The sequence below is a fragment of the Stenella coeruleoalba genome (assembly GCF_951394435.1).
Source record: "Stenella coeruleoalba genome assembly, chromosome: 9".
Lineage (NCBI taxonomy): Eukaryota > Metazoa > Chordata > Mammalia > Artiodactyla > Delphinidae > Stenella > Stenella coeruleoalba.
The window spans coordinates 91,100,166-91,120,972 of record NC_137155.1 but is presented as its reverse complement, the minus strand read 5'-3'; the positions used below and the strand labels follow the sequence as shown (position 1 = coordinate 91,120,972).

Below are 20,807 nucleotides of genomic sequence, written 5' to 3'. Positions count from 1 at the left end.
TGCCCAGGGGAACGCAACGCACCAGAGAGGTTCCGCCAAATGGGGGAAGCTGCAGGCTGAGGCCAGTGCGTAATCGAGACGGGTGTCGGCAGCGCACAGTTGTGAGGGGAGGCGCACAGAATGGGATGATAGTGTTTTCTGGAGGGATCAAATGATCCTTAAAGGAATGTTTTAGGACCCAGGAAGACAGGAAAGTGTATTTGAGTCTGAGGAGGATCAAACAGAAACCAGTAGCTATTTTATTCATAGCGAACCCACCGTGTAATGTGACCACGTTAATGTGACTGCATTTTGTAATGAGAAAAGAAACGGGGAAATACGATTACTCGTTCTTAGATATCAGAATTATGGCAAACTTTTAACACAGTAAATATCTTTTGGCCCCACTGGTAAGATATTACAGTCAGAACCACAGGTGCTACATAAATAAGGTAGACAGCCTCTGTCCTCAGGAGGTTTGCAGGGTAATAAGCTCGGTAAGACGCTTGCAAATCATCATAACATGAAACAGAATGTCAGCCCCCTAGAAACTAGCAGAGGCCTGTGGAGATTCAAGGGGGAAGTAGCTTGAGGAAGTAGCAGGGGAGAGGAGGCTTTCCAAGGTCAAAGGTCCTGATGGGTGTGGACAGTGGGTAGAGGAGGTGAGACTGCAAATTCCAGCGAGATAGGTGTTGGGCGGAGCCTCAGAGGTGGGCGGAAGGGATCAAGAGCACGTGGGGCCGCTGATCAGAGAGAAGAAGCGGGAGGCAAGGAAAGAAGGGACTTCAGATTGGAAAGGGAGATTTGAGGGTCTCTCCTTAGGTGGGCGTGGCCAGCTTTGCGAGGAGCTGCTGAGGAGCTGGTGGGAAAGCATCAGTCCTGGGAAAACAAGGACGTGCCCCCAGGTGCAGCCCTCCAGCTGGAAGCTTCTCTACCTGTCAGTGCTCCAGTGTGAACCGTGGAGACTTCCCTCCTAGACCCTAACCGTTCTTGTTCCCAAACCTGATTTCTCCCAGCTGTGAGCACCTCGATTCTGATCTTCTGTGTCCCTGACCTCATTTCCTGTTTGCGGCTCACCCCCAGTGCTAGCCCTGTAACTGCCTGAAATGCCGATCGCTCCCCATCACGTGACTCAGCCTCAACACAGCAGCCAGAGAGCGGGGTGGGGGGGGTGATGCTCACAGGGGTGGTGAGCACGGACCACACGGCAGCGTCTTTTAGAGCCGACGTGAGACAAATAATGGTAAATCCACCTTTTTTAGGACTAAGCTTGTCACTAAATCTCTGGGACCAGCTGATAATTGCCTAGAATTTTCAGAAGAATGCCAAAGCAAAATTATCATTCCTGCCCCCCAGTGTGTGGCACTGTTCGTTGCCAGGTTAGGTGGACGGTCAGCAATTCCTCTTGTAAGGAGGACTCCAGAGCGTGAGGGGCAGGCTGGGGGCGAGTGAATTAGGGAGGAGGGGAGTCATAACAAACATTCCCCAGGTGTTCCCACCTGCACTTTCTGTGCATCATTCGATGGAATATACAAGGCCAGTAGTTGTAGTCCCATTTGATAGATGAGAAAACTGAGGCCCAAGAAAGATAGGTGACTCGCCCAGATTGACAAAGTTCTAAGTAGCAGAATTAGGATTCAGGTTCTGTGACATTGAGGAAATGGCAGTCTTTATTACCGGCAAAAATAATTGATTTCTCTTCAGTCATTAATTCAACACATTATAAATTGTGTCCTGTGCTTCCTCTGACCACCACCATGCCCACACCCATGGTCACACCCACCGTGTGCAGGGCACCAGGCCAGGGCAGTGGGAGAGTCCAGGGTACGTTCCCTGAGCCCTGACTGGGGCGAGGCATTGATTGGTCAGAGTGCTGGGGCTCTAGCAGCAGGCAGGGCAGAAGTCAGCTCTTCTCATTCTTCAAGATTTGAAAAAGTGAGGAGGCCAAGGAAGACCCAGCAGCCTCCTCTTTCTCGATGTTGGACGAGGGGGCCCTGTGGTCATGGCTAGAGAATTTGCCTAAAGATAGCAAACAGATATTTTTCTGGGTCCCCCAAGATTAGGAAGTAGAACCAGTCCTATTTTAAATATATTTAAATGACTTTGATCAGAGGAGCATTTGACTGTCCACACGTGCTGAATAAGCTGTCCTTTCTCCCTTGAACTTTCCTTGGAGAAAGTTTATGGGTGCACGTCTTATTATTCAGACCCTTCTGCCGACCTTGCCTTGTGCTGAAACTGTCTTTTAGAGGCCATGAGGCTGCATCATACAGTCTTCCAAAGTGTGTGACCAGAGTGGCTCATTTCAGCTGATCAATTAGAAATCATTTTGCCCAGTCTCCATTATTCGTTCATTTATCTGTTCGTTCAATTAGCTATTTCTGGTAGCCGGGGTTCATCTACTTAGGTCATCAGGGCACTGCTGTATTCTGCATCACTTTGGGAGTGTGTGACAGTCAATGTGAGGAAAATGTGAGCTTCAGTAGAAGATTGATTCATCAGGATCGCTAAGTATTTTAAACAGGGATCACTCTGAAAATGTTTACGCAAAAAAAAATGTGACCCCAAATGTTCTTTTTTACACTAAATTGAAAATCTAGAGAAATTACTATAGAAAAGGCACAGTCAGGAAGCTGATGTACTGCTGCTCAAAAGACAGCCTGAAAAATTAACATCCACTTATCAGTGGAAAAGCGCACACACCCACTTAGGCCAACATTGTGCCGTGCTAGTGGCATCAGAGTCAAGTCGAGGGAAGAAGCAAAGGACCCAACTCGCAGCGCCATCTGGAGGGCTCGTTGCTTCGCGGTGTTAAGTTACACCCCACAGATGAACAGAGGATGTTTTGTCGAGGGAACTCTACTGCATCTTTATTACAGGGTTACGTTCAAAACACCCCAGTGGGGGGCTTCCCTGGTGGCTCAGTGGTTAAGAATTCGCCTGCCAATGCAGGGGACACGGGTTCGAGCCCTGGTCTGGGAAGATCCCACATGCTGCGGAGCAACTAAGCCCGTGCACCACAACTATTGAGCCTGCTCTCTAGAGCCCACGAGCCACAACTACTGAAGCCCACGCGCCTAGAGCCCGTGCTCCGCAACAAGAGAAGCCACCGCAATGAGAAGCCCATGCACCTCAACGAAGAGTAGCCCCCGCTCACCACAACTAGAGAAAGCCTGCGCGCAGCAACGAAGACCCAACGCAGCCATAAATAAATAAATAAATCTATTTAAAAAAAAAAACACCCCAGTGGTTAAGGGGGTGCATTTTATGAAAACGCCGTGTTTTGAAGAGGAGACACTGCACCGGACTGTCCCCAGCCACCTGTCCTAACACTGCCGCACATTAACAAAGCTTTCACAGACGTGTAGCGACTTCGTGGTGTCCTCCCTGCCTTCTGCAGGGCAGAGGGTGGAGGGCAGGAGCGGGCTGGGAAGCACAGGGCAGAGCCATGCCCAGTGGATGGACCCAGCGCGATCCGGAGAGACTCGCAGGCTGGAGCGCAGGAGGTGGAGGGAGAGTGAACACCTGCTGCTGTGCGTGATGCGTGAGGACTGGGGCCACCCTTCGCTCCTTCTAGGCCCTGTTGCAGATTTCTCCAGAAGGTAGTCATGTAAAAAGTGACCGTAATGGTGACACGGATGTGTGTGTGTGTATGTTGAGAGACATACACATAGATACAAACATGTGGATAATGTAACGCGAATGTCATGTATGCACCCAATTTAAAATGTAGATTTTTTTGGTTCTCACTAATGACTTTAAATTGGAAGGCACATGATACATCGGAAGTACACTGGCCTGGTGGCATCGTCGCCTGGCCCCTCTTTTCACATGAAGGGCTGGTTAAAAGCAGTCGGCCTTGTATTTATTTATAGCTGGGTGGAGAGGGAGTGGGAACAGCATAGCGAGCCGTGCGCACGCCTGTGCAGGTGGCCGGCTTGGGAGCTGTCACCTCCATCATCCGGGACAGCTGTCCATGCGAACAACCCCATGGCCCATGCTTGGAGGAGACCACCGTCACCAGCTGTGCCCCTGGTGGAAGCAGCAGGAACAGTCTCCGTTGCCTTACGTTCTCAGTCTCGCGGGTAGGAGGGGGCTGTGTAGCTAGTGATTAAAAGGGAGTGCAGGCTCTGGACAACCCAACAGCGAAAAAAATAACAACCTAATTTAAAAGTGGGCTAAGGACTGGGACCGACGTTTCTTAAAAGAAGACACGTACGGGGCCAACAGCCATATGAAAACTGCTCCACGTTATTCGTGATCAGGGAAATGCAAACCAAAACCACGATGAGATATCACCTCACGCCTGTCGGGATGGCTATTATCGAAAAGAAAAGATAACGAGTGTTGACGAGGAGGATGTGGAGACACTGGAACTCTTGTGCGCCGTTGGTGGGAATACAAATTGGTGCAGCCGCTATGGAAAACAGTATGGAAGATCCTCAGAAAAATTAAAAATAGAGCTGCCATATGATCTAGCAGTACCACTTCTGAGTATTTATCCAAAAGAATGGAAATCAGGACCTCAAAGAGGTAGCCACTCCCATGTGGATTGCAGCATTAGTCACAATAGCCAAGATGTGGAAACAGCCTAAGTGTCCATCAGATGAATGGATAAAGAAAATGTAGCATGTGCGTACCGTGGAATACTGTTCAGCCGTAAAAAGAAGAAAATGTGCAGTATGCAAAGAACCTCTTACATGAGCTATCTAAGAGTCAAATTCACAGAATCAAAGAGCGGAATCTCAGTTGCCAGGGACTGTGGGTAGGGGGAGATGGGGAGTCACTGATCAACAGGCATACACTTCAGTTGCGATGAATAAGCTCTATAGATCTGTACAGCGTCACAGCTATAGTCATCACCACTGTATTGTATACTTAGAATTTTATGAAGGTAGATCTCATGTTGCATATTCTTACCACAATAAAATAAAAATTTTTTAAATAAATAAACTAAGACCACACTTAGTCACAAAAAGAAAAAGAAGAAGAATTCTAGCTCTTGGTTCCAACCTGACTTTGCCCCTAACCAGCTGTGTGACCTTGAACAACCAAGTGACCTAAGCTCTCCACATCTGAAGTTAGTTGTTCTTAAAATGAAAGTTGTAATATTCTTCACCTCGTAGTTTTGCTGTGAAGATTAGAGGGGATAAAACATGCAGGGGACTTTGAACAGTAGTTGTGCATTCAGTAATCGTTTCCTGTGTTTAGTAATCAATGTCATAGTAACAGAAGAGCAGTATTTTTCACATATAGCATTGATTATGGCATCAGAGGCATGAAATAAGTCATGGAAAGTTCATTGGTGGAGATGAGTTTTGACTCAGGTCTTGGAGGACGGAATTGATGGTGATTGGCAAATGGAAATCAGAAGCACATTCCAGTTAGGGTCCTACAGAGAAGGGGTCACAGATTTGTGTCTGATCTTCCAGCAGTGTTTTCTCCATTGAGGCTGATTTCTTTACTTAGCTCCTTATTTCTTTTCATCATTTTAAAATGATGAAAATCATCTCTTGCCATCACAACGCAAGGCAGTCATGAACTCTGGCAGCTTTGGTTTTTATTCGGAAGTGATGTTCTGTCGAGACCACTTAAACAAGTATCTCTCATTCTTCTCCTATCACTGTTTCTCACTTCCATTAACCAATTCATAATGGGATTGATAAGCTATCAATAATAATTAGACACTACAGTGGGATGAAGCCCAGTAGAATAGACACGTAGGAGCCAAAAGAACCCATAGTAGTAATGTCAAATGTGTGCTCATTTTTTTTTATAGTTTCTAAGTGATTAGCTTTTTTTTTTTTTTAATTTATTTTTGGCTGCATTGGGTCTTCATTGCTGCGTGCGGTCTTTCTCTAGCTGTGGCGAGCAGGGCCTACTCTTCCTTGCAGTGCACAGCCTTCTCATTGTGGTGGCTTCTCTTATTGCGGAGCACGGGCTCTAGGCGCAGGGACTTCAGTAGTTGTGGCATGTGGGCTCAGTAGTTGTGGCTCTAGAGTGCAAGCTCAGTAGTTGTGGCACACGGGCTTAGTTGGTCCGCGGCATGTGGGATCTTCCTGAACCGGGCCCGAACCCCTATCCGCTGCATTGGCAGGCGGATTCTTTTTTTTTTTTTTTGCGGTACGCGGGCCTCTCACTGTTGTGGTCTCTCCCGTTGCGGAGCAGAGGCTCCGGACGCGCAGGCTCAGCAGCCATGGCTCACGGGCCCAGCCGCTCCATGGCATGTGAGTCCTTCCCGGACCGGGGCACGAACCCGTGTCCCCTGCATCAGCAGGTGGACTCTCAACCACTGCGCCACCAGGGAAGCCCTGGCAGGCGGATTCTTAACTACTGTGCCACCAGGGAAGCCCGTGTGCTCATTTTTTAAGCTGACTCGTTTAACAATTTCTCATTTGTTCTCTAATCTGCATAGTACATCAGGTAGAGCACAGAGATTTCTAACAATAGAAGAGATTAAAAACAGAGCTATCAAATGAATTCACCTTTTCCAAACCTGTCACGTGTAAATCCAAAGAGATAGGTAGATCAGCATTAGACTGTGTTGTACCTCTCTGCTCCTTGGGCACGGGGACTGCCAGATCAGATAAAAGGGATGGGACCCATGAGGAGTTCGGAGAGGTTTTCTCCCACACTCCTTGGTGTAGATGACAAGATCCTGACATGCAGAATTCCTCAACATTTCTGTCGGGAGATGGCCCCCAATTCTGAGGGGTCATCTAGACCAAGCTGTCAGTTGTTACAAGACTTTTGCCAGAAAGCTTTCCTTCAGTGACAGGAAGCTCACTGATTCATTAAGCGGCCCCTTGTATGTTCAGATAATTCCAGTTGTCAGAGAATTCGTACTCGTATTGAGCTGAAGCTTCTCCACAATTTCTACAATTGAAGAATTCCAAATATGTCCAACTTGAATTTTATTGCGGCTTGGCCAAACTTAGTGGTGTGGGGGGGGGGGGGTGTGTTTAATTTGCTCATTTTCTAAACTATTCAGAACCTAAGGAGGATATATAGTCAGCAGGAATTGTCTGGGTCTGGGTCAACATATAAGGTACACTTACTAAAAGGATTTATTTTCTCTCCAAATTAGGAGTAAAGCGAATCCTATTTTAAGTGTCTTTAATAATAAATCTTCAAGGGACCATCACGATGGCTCCTTTAAGGCCACCCTCCCTAACGGATGTCATAGCAGGTTAGAGCTGGAGGGACATCCAGGGTCACCCCAATATCCAGGCCACTGCCCGAGGTCACACCAATAAATGGACAGCAGCACCAGGACTAGAGCACGAGCTCCCAGGACACATTTGGGAGCAGCCAGCCTCTGTTCTTCGCGTGGGGTCCGCCACCCACAGACCATGCATCTGCAGCAGAACATTTCTGCGTTTTGTGAGATGACCAGATGAGTCACTGTGTGTGTGTGTCATTTAATCAGGCAGAACTGGCTGTGACCGAAGCTGAGAGTGAAGGGCAGGACACTTGGAGCTGCATGCTCATGGCCTCCGGCGCTGACCCTGGTCCGGGGAGCGTTTTGTGATGGTGCCAGTGGGGGGGGGTTGGGAGGGTGGAGGTGGAGGGCTGGGCGTTCCTTTAACCGCGTGGCTCGCGGACCAGCTCCGTCACCCGCCCACAGAAAGCAGTTGCAGGTTTCACCTGTGCTTTTTTTTTTTAACATCTTTATTGGGGTATAATTGCTTTACAATGGTGTGTTAGTTTCTGCTTTATAACAAAGTGAATCAGTTATACATATACATATATCCCCATATCCCCTCCCTCTTGTGTCTCCCTCCCACCCTCCCTATCCCACCCCTCTAGGTGGTCACAAAGCACCGAGCTGATCTCCCTGTGCTATGCGGCTGCTTCCCACTAGCTATCTATTTTACATTTGGTAGTGTATATATGTCCATGCCACTCTCTCACTTTGTCACAGCTTACCTCTTCCCCCTCCCTGTGTCCTCAAGCCCATGCTCTAGTAGGTCTGTGTCTTTATTCCCGTCTTACCCCTAGGTTCTTCATGACTTTTCTTTTTTTCTTAGATTCCATATATATGTGTTAGCATACAGTATTTGTTTTTCTCTTTCTGACTTATTTCACTCTGTGTGACAGACTCTAGGTCCATCCACCTCACTGCATTCATTGCAGCTCTATTGACAGTAGCCAGGACGTGTCTATGCTTTTTAAGGCGGCTCTCCTTCCTCTCAGGGTTCCTCCCAGTTTCACAGCTTTCCACAATTCCTGCTGCCCTTGGGGCCCTTGTCCCTACTTTCCAGGCATGGGGCCTTTCCCTGGCGCCCCACTTTCTAGTTCTTCTGCCAGATCTCAGTCGTCCCCTCCCCAATGATACCATTTGCTTCCTTTTATATATATATATATATATATATATATATATATATATATATATATATATATATATAAATTTATTTTATTTATCTATTTTTGGCTGTGTTGGGTCTTCGTTGCTGTGCGTGGGCTTTCTCTAACTGTGGAGAGTGGGGGCTACTCTTCGTTGCGGTGCACAGGCTCCTCATTGCGGTGGCTTCTCTTGTTGCGGAGCACGGGCTCTAGGCACGCGGACTTCGGTAGTTGTGGCACGTGGGCTCAGTAGTTGTGGCGCACGAGCCCTAGAGCCACGGGCTTCAGTAGTTGCAGCACACAGTCTCAGTAGTTGCGGCTCGCGGGCTCTAGAGCGCAGGCTCAGTAGTTGTGGTGCACGGGCTTAGTTGCTCCGCGGCATGTGGGAACTTCCCAGCCCAGGGCTCAAACCCATGTCCCCTGCATTGGCAGGCGGATTCTCAATCAGTGCGCCACCAGGGAAGCCTGTTTTCTTGTTTCTGAATAAGCATATGGACTTTTAAAAACTTGAGATAGAATTTGCGTGCCATACAGTTCATCCATTTAAAGTGTACAGTTAAATGGGTTTTGGCCTATTACATTAATTTTTTAAGTTGTGGTACTACATATATAATAAAATTTGCCATTTTAACCATTTATAAGTGTACAATTCAGTGACATTAAATACATTCACAGTGTGTGCAGCCATCACCACTATTGCCAAAACTTTCCATTCACCTCAGACAGAAACTCTGTACCCATTAGGCAGTAACTCCCCAACTCGTCTTCCCTCAGCCCCCGGTAACCTCTGATCTGCATCTGTCTCTGTGAATGTGCCTATTCTAGAAACATCGTACAAGTGGAATCACACAGTGTCTGTCCTTTTGTGTCTGGCTTATTTCACTTAGTGTAATGTTTTCAAGGCTTATCCGTATTGTCGTATATATCAGAACTTTATTCATTTTATAGCTGAATAATATCCCATTGTGTGGCTGTATCCCATTTTGTTTATCCATTGATCCACTGATGGGCACTGAGGTTATTTCCACCTTTGGCTATTGTGAATAATGCTGCAGTGAACGTTAGCATGCAAGTATCTGTTAGTTTCTGCTTTCAGTTCCATTTCGTACTTAACCTAGAGCAGAATTGCTGGGTCATACGGTAACTGTTTACCTCAAACTATGTTTGAGCAACAAGCATATGGGCTTTTTGCATTTAAACTGTTATAAGTAGGAAGTGTAGTTCTTTATTAATTAAGATATATCCATTTTATCAAAGTTAGCATGAAGAACTATAAATATATGCAATCAGTTCATTCCTCACCTTCTTTTGAGTTCTTAATTATCATCTGCACAGCTCACTTGACAGTTCATCGTGGAAGTCTTTATGACATCCCTTCTCTTTAACTGATTATTTTAAAGATTTTACTGTTTAACTTGTCATGTTTTTATACAGTCCCCCACTGAGATGTTAATCTCCTCCAAGAGCGGAGACATGTATTATATTTCTTTATACAGAAATTCCCTGTAGCACCTAGCATAGATCTCTAAGATACCTAACTGATGAGTTTTAACTTCTTTCGTATCAATCTCTGGTTTATTCCTAGACTAGAAACTTTTCCAGCAAGTATGTACCTTCATAGAATTCATTTTGCCTAGAGATGTTTTTTGCAAACCTGTTTTCACCTGTTTTTAAATGAAGTAACACTAATAATAATCATGGTAGAAGCTAGCTTTTTTTTTTTATTGGAATATAGTTGCTTTACAATGTTGTGTTAGTTTCTGCCACACAGCGAAGTGAATCAGCCATATGCATACATACATCCCCTCCCTCTTGGACCTCCCTCCCGCCCCTACCCCGCCCCCATCCCACCCAACTAGGCCATCACAGAGCACCAGGCTGAGCTCCCTGTGCTATACGGCAGGTTCCCACTAGCTATCTGTTTTACATATGGTAGTGTATTTATGTCAAACCTAATCTCCCAATTCATCCCACCCTCCCCTCCCTGCCGTGTCCACACGTCTGTTCCCTACGTCTGCCTTTCTATTCCTGCCCTGCAAATAGGTTCATCTGTACCATTTTTCTAGATTCCACATATGTGTGTTAATATACGATATTTGTTTTTCTCTTTCTGACTTACTTTACTCTGTATGACAGATTCTAGGTCCATCCACATCTCTACAAGTGACCCAGTTTCATTTCTTTTTATGGCTGAGTAATATTCCATTATATATACGTGCCACATCTTCTTTATCCATTCATCTAGAAGCTAGTTTTTAGAGTATACTTACTATAAATGGTGTCATGCACCATCCAAAGCACTTTGCATGTATTTTCTCACTTCGCAAAACAAGCCTGTGGCATAGGTACTATTAATATACATCTCACCGATAAGGAGACTGAATCTCTCAGAGGTTGGACAGCTACACCACCAGCACATGCTGACGTTAGACATCTGTCTGCCAGGCGTGTGTCCTTATCCACAGACACAGTTAGGGAGGGACCCTTCTACCCTGAACCGGGGAGGACAGAATATGCAGCCCCAGAAGAATTATCTGGCCCAGATGTCAGCAGGGCAGGGTCCAGGGAGCAGGGCGTCAGGCCCCCTGCGGGCTCACTCCCAGCCCCTCAGCCTTTTGTAGGCTAGCAGCCCTGCTGTCCTCCCACTTCCTGGGGCTCGAGTTCCCTCATTTCTCTGCCGCCCTTAGTGGTGGTAGGATTGATCTTGGAATGTGGCCTGTGGCTGACTGTGTGACCTTGGGCAAGACACCTGGAGCGGGTGTTGTGGCTGCATTAGGTGCTCTATAAATACCAGCTTCTTCTCTTAGCAAAGTAGTTGCAAACTGACCGTCTTATTTAGGCAATAGATATTTCTTAAAAATAGACGATCAATATACAAAAATAGATGAAAATCCATTTTTAAAACTTTCCCAATAAGCAACAGATTCCATATTCGTCATCGCACCAGCCTCTCACTAGCTTGGAGGCAGACAGAATTGGTTCCCAAAGGAACCAAACATAAATATCTCCGGAAAAAACGTGCTGGCCCAGAGCCATCCAAAGCCAGTTCCTCCTGATACCTCCTGGTATCAGTGTATTAAGTCTCAGTTATAGGATGAAAACCAGGGATTCAGAGCCACTCCCTCACAGACTCAGCATCTCTGCCCTCACCCAGATACGGTGCCGGTCCCCCACCCCATCGTCGGCCAGGCAGAGGGGAAGCTGCAGGAGGGCCGGGCCTCTCCTGAGAAGGGGACTCAGAGGTCTTGGGTCGCTGCTGTGTGTGGGATCAGCGTGCTCAGAGCCTCACTCTCTCCCGTCCCTCTCACTGCGTCCCGGTTCCTCCTGGATGTCCTGTTCCCTCCTGCCTAAATTGGCTGGGTCTTCCAGGTCCCGAGCCTCCCGAGCTTATGTTGTTCCCTTCCCGGCGGTGTTTTTCTCCTACACCTGGGCCTCAGGTGACCTGGGTCTGGCTGGGTTCTCTGTTGGCTTTCGTGTCCCCTTCCGGTGGCTCAGAGGGCACTGCCACACAGCTCTGTGCTGCACGCACCTCCCCGGTAGGTCAGCTGAGCGCGGCTGCACAGGGGACAGCCCAGGCCTGCCCGGAAGTTTCTCTTGCCCCCATTTCCAGAAGCTTCTGTGGGCCCCCCTCCAGCCCCTTCTCCCGTCCTCACATATTCCCCCACCCCCACTGGTCAGACTGGTGACACTTGTGCCTCCCCGCTAGGGTTCTGGAGAGCAGAAGTCACATTCCCACCCCGTCTCCGGCTCTGCCTGTCCCCGCCCCTGCCCCAGAGCACAGAGAGGCTCTTCGCCGTCAGTTTGGTGTCTCCCTCCCCAGCCTCTCACAGTCCTGCTTTCTCCCCTTCCATCTCCAGCCCTGTGTCCAAGCAGAGAAAAAACGTCATCAGCTGTGTCACGGTCCACGACTCTCCCTACTCCGATTCCTCTAGCATCACCAGCCCCTACGCCGTGCAGCACCGCTCCGGGCACAGCGCCGCCACCTTCGACACCAAGGGGAACCTGGAGTCGCACTGCACCGGGAACCCCCGGACCATCATCGTGCCGCCCCTGAAAACCCAGGCCAGCGAGGCGCTGGTGGAGTGTGACAGCCTGGGGCCAGGTAATTTGGGGCCGGGGCGGCCAGGAGCATCTCTCCGGAGGCTGGTTTTCTGGTTCCCTGCTGTTCGCCATCTTGTTACGGGAGAGCTGCTAAGCCCCGGGTGGTAGTAGGTCCTCACCCAAGGATCCTGTTCAAGAAGACTCCCTGTTGTCAGCCCAGGAGGCCAGAGCTGACCTCACATCTGTCAGAAAAAGTCCTCCCTGGGATGGCCACCTCACTTCTCAGCTGTATCTCATGAATGGATGGACGGATGGGGTAGGGAGTTTGCAAAGAGTTGGCCGCCTGAGCGAAAGAAAACAAGCCTGGTTAGCCCTCAGTGTTTCCTGCTGAGAGGGGCTTGTCTTTGCTCTCACGGGACTGTCCTTCAGGAGCCATTTGTTCTGGAATGATCCCATTTGGGTGCCCCTTAGGGTTCTCACACCTGGAGGCAATGCACCATTTCAACATTCAAGAGAGTGAGAAGGAAGCCTTTCTTTTGTAATATGGGAGAAGGGTGAATGAGAGAGAAGGCGAGTAAGGGAACCGGGGGGTCCCAGGGCCGGTGCATCTGTTTAGGAAAAGATACATCTGAAAGGTGAGACTCTGGACATTGACCCCTCAAACCTCTGCTTGCCGTGCACCCTCGGGTCCTCAGGTAGCCCCGCACGTACCCCAGGTATAAAGATCGCAGCCTAAGTGCACACAGCTTGGTGTGAAGGGCTCTCCTGCTTAAATAACAGTGAAGGTCTCAAGACTGTGTTGTTGAAAACCTCAAGACCAGCCCTTTTACCCAACAGGAGGAGAAGGAAAATTCCTTTTCATCTGTAATCTAAAATCCAAAATGCTCCAAAAACCAGATTTTTAAGTTTACAGTAAAGTCAGTTGGTAAAACCTGACCTGAACTAACTAGAGGCGATTTATAGTCCCTTTGTCATATTCCTGTTTGTGTCAGAGTCATATTTGTGCCCCTTGGTGAAATGTCCCAGTATTCTGTAGCAGAAATAATCACTTTTTTTAAATTACGTGGTAGTGCACAGGGCTCCACTGGGGGTAACCTAATATATTGAATATATACCACATGACCTTCTAAAATCGGAAATTCTTGATTTCAAAAGTGTCCGACCCCAGGGATTTCAGGGAATTCCCTGGCGGTCCAGTGCCTCGGACCCTGCGCTCTCACTGCCGAGGGCCCGGGTTCGATCTCTGGTCAGGGAACTCAAATCCCACAAGCCACGCAGTGCGGCTCAAAAAAAAAAAAAAAAAAAAAAGTGACACCAGGGATTTCAGATCAGAGACTGTAGACCTACGGGAGGAGACGATGCGTGTTGTAAGTCGAGGATGCCCATGTTCCAGGACATCTCAGGGGAACTCTGTAATAGTAACGGTCCCTTTACACTTCGGGACGATGGTCTATAAGGATTGGCTCAGGGTAGACCTTACGCAGGACCTCTAGGAATTGATAAAGGCGGGGGAAAAGGTAGCTGGTGCTGAATTTCCCTTGGCCTTTTAAATACAGTGGAGGACGCACGAGGCAGCGGCCGGATCATCGCAGGCTAGACGTCTTCCAGCTCGGAACTTTGTCGGCCCGGGTGCTGGTGCCGGAATGTGGAAGGTGACAAAATTGAGAGCTACTGAAATTTTAAGACTAGTCCAACCCCCTAGTTAAGACAGGTCAGGGGACTGAGGGCCAGCTTTGTCCCACATCACGCAACAGTTTTCTGTGGGGAACCACGATGGCGAGAGGCGGGGAGGCAGCTCTGTGGAGCCCACAGGTCACGCCTTTCACGCTCCGTTGCCCGTTTCCACCATCAGCCGTCGAGCTGTGGGCCGCCCGTGGCGGTTTTGAGCACTCACCCCACTGCATTTCCACAAGGACTGCTACAGCTGAAGGGCTGAGAATCTCTCAGGGATGTTTTCAACCAAAAAAAAAAAAAAAAAGGAAGGTTATTCTCAGTAAGGCACCTAGTGCCACTGTCTCTGGGGAAGCCCATGGTATAGTTTCCTAATGGAAAGAGAGATTTATGTTCCCCTGTGAGGACACGCTGCACGGTCTTTCCAGTGACAGGCAAGGGGCAGGAAGGAACTTCATTCTGGTGCCTGTCCGCCCCCAGAACGTGGTCCTCCTCAACGCTGATATCCTCCATTAGCTCAGTCGTCCTAGGCTTGGAGAAATCAAGCAAAGCAGCCTTCCTCAGCCTCCTGGGCCCCGCTGGCCCATTTACGGCCAAGGTGAGAAGCGTTTCAGCCACCTCCGCTGGGCTGCCAGGCTTCCCTGAGCCCCCCAGGTCAGGACAGAGGCTGTGCAGGTGACGGTCCATTTTCTGTCATTGCTAATCCCCTCTGGGGGTCTCAGCTCAGGAAGATTCCCTATTTCTCATGTAGCCTCCTCGAGTCTCTTGGGTCAGTTAAGGTTCTTCTGGGAGGCAACAGAGTGAACTCTGCACTGCCTTAAGGCAAATAAGGAATTTATTGGAAGGGTGCAGGGCTGAGAGAAAGTTCAACAACTAAGTCCCAGGCAGGACAGCAACCAGAACTCCTTGGTCTGAGCCACTGGGGGCCCGACACCTGCTCTCTGAACACTGCTTCACCCTGACCCAGTGAGCCCCGGGCTTCCAGTTTCCCAGTCCCAGGAAACAGAACTTGCTGGTCCCAGCTTGGGGCAGACAGCTGTTCCTTGAGCATCGCTTTGGCCAGGGGACAGGACGCTAATAAAGACATCAACCGTAGTTAGCACAGCTGACACCTTTAAGGGCTCAACACGTGCCAGATCGATACTAAGCTTCTACGTGCATTAACTCGCGTAATCCCCACAAGGACCCTACATGTAGTCACCGTTACTTTCCCAGTTTTCCAGATAAGAAAATGGAAGCACAGAGAGGTTAACTAACTCCACCACGGCCATGCGGCTGTCCCTCCAGGGCTCACCCAGGATTGAAGCACTCTCCCACCTGCCTTGTACAGACAGGGCCACCAGGGGCCATCCGTGAACCCAGGGCTGTTGCCGGGCAGCAGATCTATGAGAGCAGCTAGGCAAGGCTTGAGCAGAGAGCTCTGTACTGTCCTCCCAGCTCCGAAATACGCCTCCGGAGCTTGACCTTCAGCACTTGCCTTCTCCGCTCCATGGTCACTTTCTCTGCAGGAGGAAATTACTATTTTAATCTCTTGGTCCCTTTCAGGACCCCCTCCCTGATTCTGGGGTCCCCTGCTCTGGCAACTTGACAAGTTCCTGTCCCACTTCCTGTGCCCGTGATGATGGTAGCCTGGCTCTGTCACACCCATTTCATCTGAAGCCCTCTAATCTCTTCACTTGCAGCCTCACGCTGTGGATCCCTTGCACTCAGAGTTTCTCCCTGAAATGTAATTACCGCAAAATGCCCAGAGAGTTGAAGTAGGAGCAGAGAGGTTCCACTCACAGCCGGGCCCAGGCAGCAGACACAGCTGGCGACGCGCTGCAGGGCAGGGAGTGTTGGATGCCTGCACGGTGGCACCATGGCTGATCGATGGGCACAACGTTCTCCTGATAGGCAGCATTTGTAGCTTTGCATCCCTCAGCCTACAGTGGGTCCTCCGAACCCCGCCCTCCACCCCCCCAGGCTTTGGAGGGCCTTTGAGAGTCTAACCAAGCTTGGCCTGAGCAGCAGACCCCCGATTCCACAATGCAGGTCAGCTGTGTCCACCAAGGCCGGGCTGGCTCCTGCTCTCCTGGGAAGCTTGTGAAGAATACGAATTCCTGGGCACCCCCGACTGGGGTGCGCTTCGGTGGGTAGGATGGGAGGGCCGCTGGGCCCCAAACCACGGTTGGATTTGGGGTCTCCGTTAGGACGCGCTGCCCCCTTCCCAGTGAGGCAGCTCTCCCTTTACTTGAGGGGGACTGTGGCCTCGGGGAGCAGAAGGCTCCCCTTGACTTCATCGTGCTCCCCGGTCTCCTGTCCCCCGGTTTCTGGTTTGCCTTCACTTTTCAGCTTTCTCTCCATCAACAATTATCAGCATTCTCTCTTGCCGGCCCCAGCCTCACGCGGCTCCTCTTTGACCCTGATCTCATCACCCTGGGGTTCGTAGCAGAATTGACCCAACCCAGTTACGTCAAGGGCCTGATCCTTACTGTGTGTGCTTCATTCGTTCTTAGCATCCTTCACACCCAAGAGCTGCCAGACTTGCCCATTTTACACTCGCGACCCCAGGGTGCCTGACTGATACCGTATTAGGCTTTTGTGTTTCCCAACGATGCTCAGCCCCGGGAAATCTGAATTCTCTGCTGAACAGCACAAGAAACAGACCTGCCTCTGAGGTCCTGTGTACGTCTTGCCGGTTCTCCCTCAGCTACCAGGGTCTCCCCTTGAACTCCCCACTCTGGGCAGCTCCCTCACACGTGAGTGGTTTTAGAGTCGGGGAGTCTGCGGAGGACAACGTAGGTTTGGGCGGATGTCCGGATTCCCTGTGCCAAAGGCTTCTTGGCAGTCACTGTGGATCACTTCCTCTTGATCTAGACAGAGCTTCAGCACAGAAACGTCTGACGTCAAGAGAGACACTGAGAGGCAGGCGAACAGTCGCACCTGATTCCGCACATCCTGTACCCGGGCGTACAGTCCTCTGCCTGTGCCCCCTGGAGACACGAGCCCCACTCTGCCAGGAGCTGGTGTTCACAGACCACTCAGCACCGAAACTGACGCGAATGGTTTCTTTAATATAAACCTCCTCGCCCTATTCATTTTATTTTGGCTGTTTCTCCCCCTGGGGCATGTAGTCCCTCTTTTGAGACTCGGTTTTCTGTACGCTGCTGCATCTGTCAGCGTGTCTCTGCATCTCGGCAGATGGCCCCCCGCTGCACCCCTGGCTGGGACACGAGGAGCTGCAGAGAGCTCTCCTTCTGTCTCTTAGACTCTCCTTATGCTTTCGGTGTCACCAGATAGTAATTCTAAAGTCCAGCAGGGTTTGCTCCCAAGCCGCAGGCCAGGTGCCAGCCCAGAGGCGGCATCGTCGCTGGGTCTGGGGCAGTGCTGCTGAATGGTGATCACCCAGTCTCGGTAAAGGGTTCTTGGAAGGCCACTTGTTGTCCCCCAAGGAGTAGGGTCTTCCGGGCAGCTGAGGGCCTGTGACGGACCTGTGACCTTTTCCTCCTCCCAACACAGTCACCACCAGTCACCACTCGTCCTCCTACAAGTCCAAGTCCTCCAGCAACGTGACCTCCACCAGCGGTCTCTCTTCAGGGAGCTCATCTGGAGCCACTGCCTACCGGCAGCAGCGACCTCTCAATCTCAGCCAGGTAAGCCCGCCCGACGGCCGCTCGCCAGGGGCGCCAGGGTGGACCCTTGCCCACCTCCCGTGGCGGCAGGAGGCGCCCCGAGTGACCACTGGTGTTCTCGTTCTGCTGTGGGTCACCTTGGGGGAGGCGGATCCCCGATTCACAGAGAGCCGGCCCAAAGCAAAATGACTCGTCTGATGCTCCGAAGTACTTAGTGACGTGGTGTCAGAGCTTAAAAATAGGCTGGCCCACGTCTTGCTATTTCGGCCCAGCAAAGGGTAAAACACTGCGTCTGGGTCCCATGGTCCGGCCATGCTGGGCCTAGCGAGTCCTTACAGTGGAGGAGGCCTCCCACAGGGACCTCACACCCAGGAAAAGAGCCGGAGGATTCGGAGAAGGTGGGTGACATTCGGGGGGAATGTGAACAAGACAGAGTCTCCACGGGCAGCGCTCAGCCTGTGTGTAGAGGGTCACTCAGGTCCGAGTTGCAAAGTGGACTGCGGGCCCTGCTTCCTTAGAAGCTCAGAGGTAAGATAAGGGGGAGTTTGCGTTGAGAAGCCCTTCGTCGGAAGCGGTGCCCCTGGCTGTAAACCGAGGCCGCGTCCGTGTCATGACTTAGGTTCTCCAGGTGAGAGAGGGCTGCTTCCTGTGTACCTGTGACCTCAGACAGCGAAGTGTCTGAGAGCCTGCAGTTTAGGGAGCAGGACTTCACGGTGAGAGAGAAAGGGGCTCCTTTCGACACTTCACAGCTGCAGGATGCCCTCGGGGGACCTACTGGCTCCCGTTCCCTTTGCGTCTGGCTCTGAGTGTCACCCAGCCCGGAGCATGGCTGGGCACGGCTTTCCTTCTCAGCCCAGGCTAATTGACACTTCGCGGGCGCGCGAGGGAGGTGTCTTCTGTTACGCCTGCCGCTCCTCTCCCTCCGCCTTCCCCCCACCCCCTCCTCCCCACCTTGCTCTCCTCCGCACTCCCTGCCTCTCCCTCCTCTCCCCCGCCCCCGCCCCTCGCGGCCTCTCCCGTGGGTGCGCATGCGTGCGCGTGTCCAGCCCTGATGACGCAGCCCTCTCCTGGTGCTTCTCCCGCTCCAGGCTCAGCAGCACATCACCGCAGATCGCACGGGGAGCCACCGACGGCAGCAGGCCTACATCACCCCCACGATGGCCCAGGCGCCATACTCCTTCCCACACAACAGCCCCAGCCACGGCACCGTGCACCCGCACCTGGCCGCCGCCGCCCACCTCCCCGCCCAGCCCCACCTCTACACCTACACGGCGCCCGCCGCCCTGGGCTCCACTGGCACCGTGGCCCACCTGGTGGCCTCCCAAGGCTCGGCGCGTCACACCGTGCAGCACGCCGCCTACCCAGCCAGCATCGTCCACCAGGTCCCCGTGAGCATGGGCCCCCGGGTCCTGCCTTCGCCCACCATACACCCGAGTCAGTATCCAGCCCAGTTCGCCCACCAGACCTACATCAGCGCCTCTCCAGCCTCCACCGTCTACACTGGATACCCACTGAGCCCTGCCAAGGTCAACCAGTACCCTTACATATAAACACTGGAAGGGGAGGGGAGGGGAGGGAGGATGGCCAGAGGGTAGGAGAGAAAGGAGGAGGGACGAGGGGGGAGCTGGGCTTTTTATACTGAAGGTGCCGCACAGAAACAATGCAAACGGGGCAGGGGAGGGGAGCAGGGGGCAGGGACGGGACACAAATGAAACTTGAACTAGGAAGTAGGAGGACTGAGAGCGGAGAAGAGAACATTTTAAAAAGGAAGGGATTTAAGGAGGGGGGGAAATCTATGCTTTTTATTTTAAAAAAGAAAAAGAAAAAAAAAGAAAACGTCAGTAACAAAAAACCACAGCTCACGAACCCATTCTGCACCAGACTGGAAAGGAGAAGAAGAGAGCCACGGAAGATTCCAGAAATTGGGGGGGGGGGGCCACCCAGTGTTTGAAGAACTTTATGAATTTTTCAAAGATTATTTTCGTATGGCGGCAAGTGGCGTTTAAGAATTTGCTGTCAGGGACACCTGATACGAGTTTTAATCTATTGGATTAAAAATCCAATAGATTTTTAATGATTGAACGTAAGACTTAGGGATTTTTCCAGAACTCTAAAGGGTCAGCAACCGTCTAGAAAGGGCAGGCCGTGGCCGGAGGAGGCTGGTATCTGGGGGCGGGTCCGGGGCTGGGGAAGCCCCGATCTGGCCCACTTGCTGGGAGCAATGGGGGCAGCCGGGCTGAAGGAGGACCCCTGGGAGAGGAGGGCGCGTTTTCTCTTTCTGAGCACTCTGGATAAATCCCTAAGCAATGATATTCCTCAAATGTCATTAATGATTTTTTTTCTTTTCTGAAGATTTCTTTTCTCTTTGAGTCCATCCCTCGTCACGTAGCGTAGGGCCCGCGGCGTCGCCGACACCCTGGTAGATGTCGCAGTCTGCACCTGTCTGTGCTACTTTGTGTTCACCCCCAACGATACCAAGAGACTATTCCTCAATGTAATTGCACAAGAAGAGCGATCTCACCTAGGCACGTGACCCGCGCTGTGGTCCAGGTGCACGCGCGGGTGCCCGCGGTGCCGCGCTCCTGTCCCCGGCACCGCCGCCGGCTCTCGCAGACTTGGTTTTACATCTTTCCCTCCTAGTGCCTTAGCGACCGGGGACGCGGTTGAGGGTTTACTTCCACGGTACTCCAAGAAGCCGGCTGAGGCGAGTCACATCATCTCAGTCCTTCTTCTGTGCTGTTGCAACATTTTACTCTGGTCTTTCCTCTTTTTTTTTTTTTTTGTTTGTTTAATTTCTATTTTATTTTAATACCTGTTGTCTTTCCTGGACTGTTTGCTAGCAGAGGGGTGTCAGGCAGCTGGCAGGGGCTAGGTGAGCCCGTGGATCTGGAGAGAGATGTGCGAGATGGATGGTGGTGGGTGAATCTGACGATGGTGATGGCTTTGGATGACTTTTACTTTGGAGACAGAGCAAGAGAGACTCCCCACCCTGTACCCTCACCCAGTTCTGCCCCCAGGGTTGGGAGGGCAGGGGCTCTGCCATTCGTTGGGGACCACAGGTCCCATCTCTGTTTTAAGAATGTTGGCCTTGCCGGGCAGCCACCTCCTTCCCGATGTAGAAGCATCAAAGGAGAGGAGCCGCCTTCAGCCTCCAGTCCT

At 51.0% G+C, this 20,807-nt stretch overlaps 1 protein-coding gene across 7 annotated transcripts in view; it reads left to right on the top strand.

The window, feature by feature from the left end:
• HIPK2 (homeodomain interacting protein kinase 2) overlaps window positions 1–19,198 on the top strand; it is a gene marked incomplete at its 3' end in the record, with an annotated part of 187,498 nt that extends 168,300 nt beyond the window's left edge. For 6 of the 7 annotated variants that reach the window (XM_079931134.1, XM_079931133.1, XM_079931132.1 and 3 more), the window contains 3 exons: window positions 12,183–12,427; window positions 17,536–17,669; window positions 18,737–19,198. In XM_079931134.1, coding sequence (XP_079787260.1) covers window positions 12,183–12,427; window positions 17,536–17,669; window positions 18,737–19,198 — 841 coding nt within the window. Of the gene's footprint in view, window positions 1–12,182; window positions 12,428–13,922; window positions 14,321–17,535; window positions 17,670–18,736 lie in introns of those variants that run through there. The other variant, XM_079931135.1, reaches the window with a different exon arrangement.
• Window positions 19,199–20,807: the final 1,609 nt, after the last annotated feature.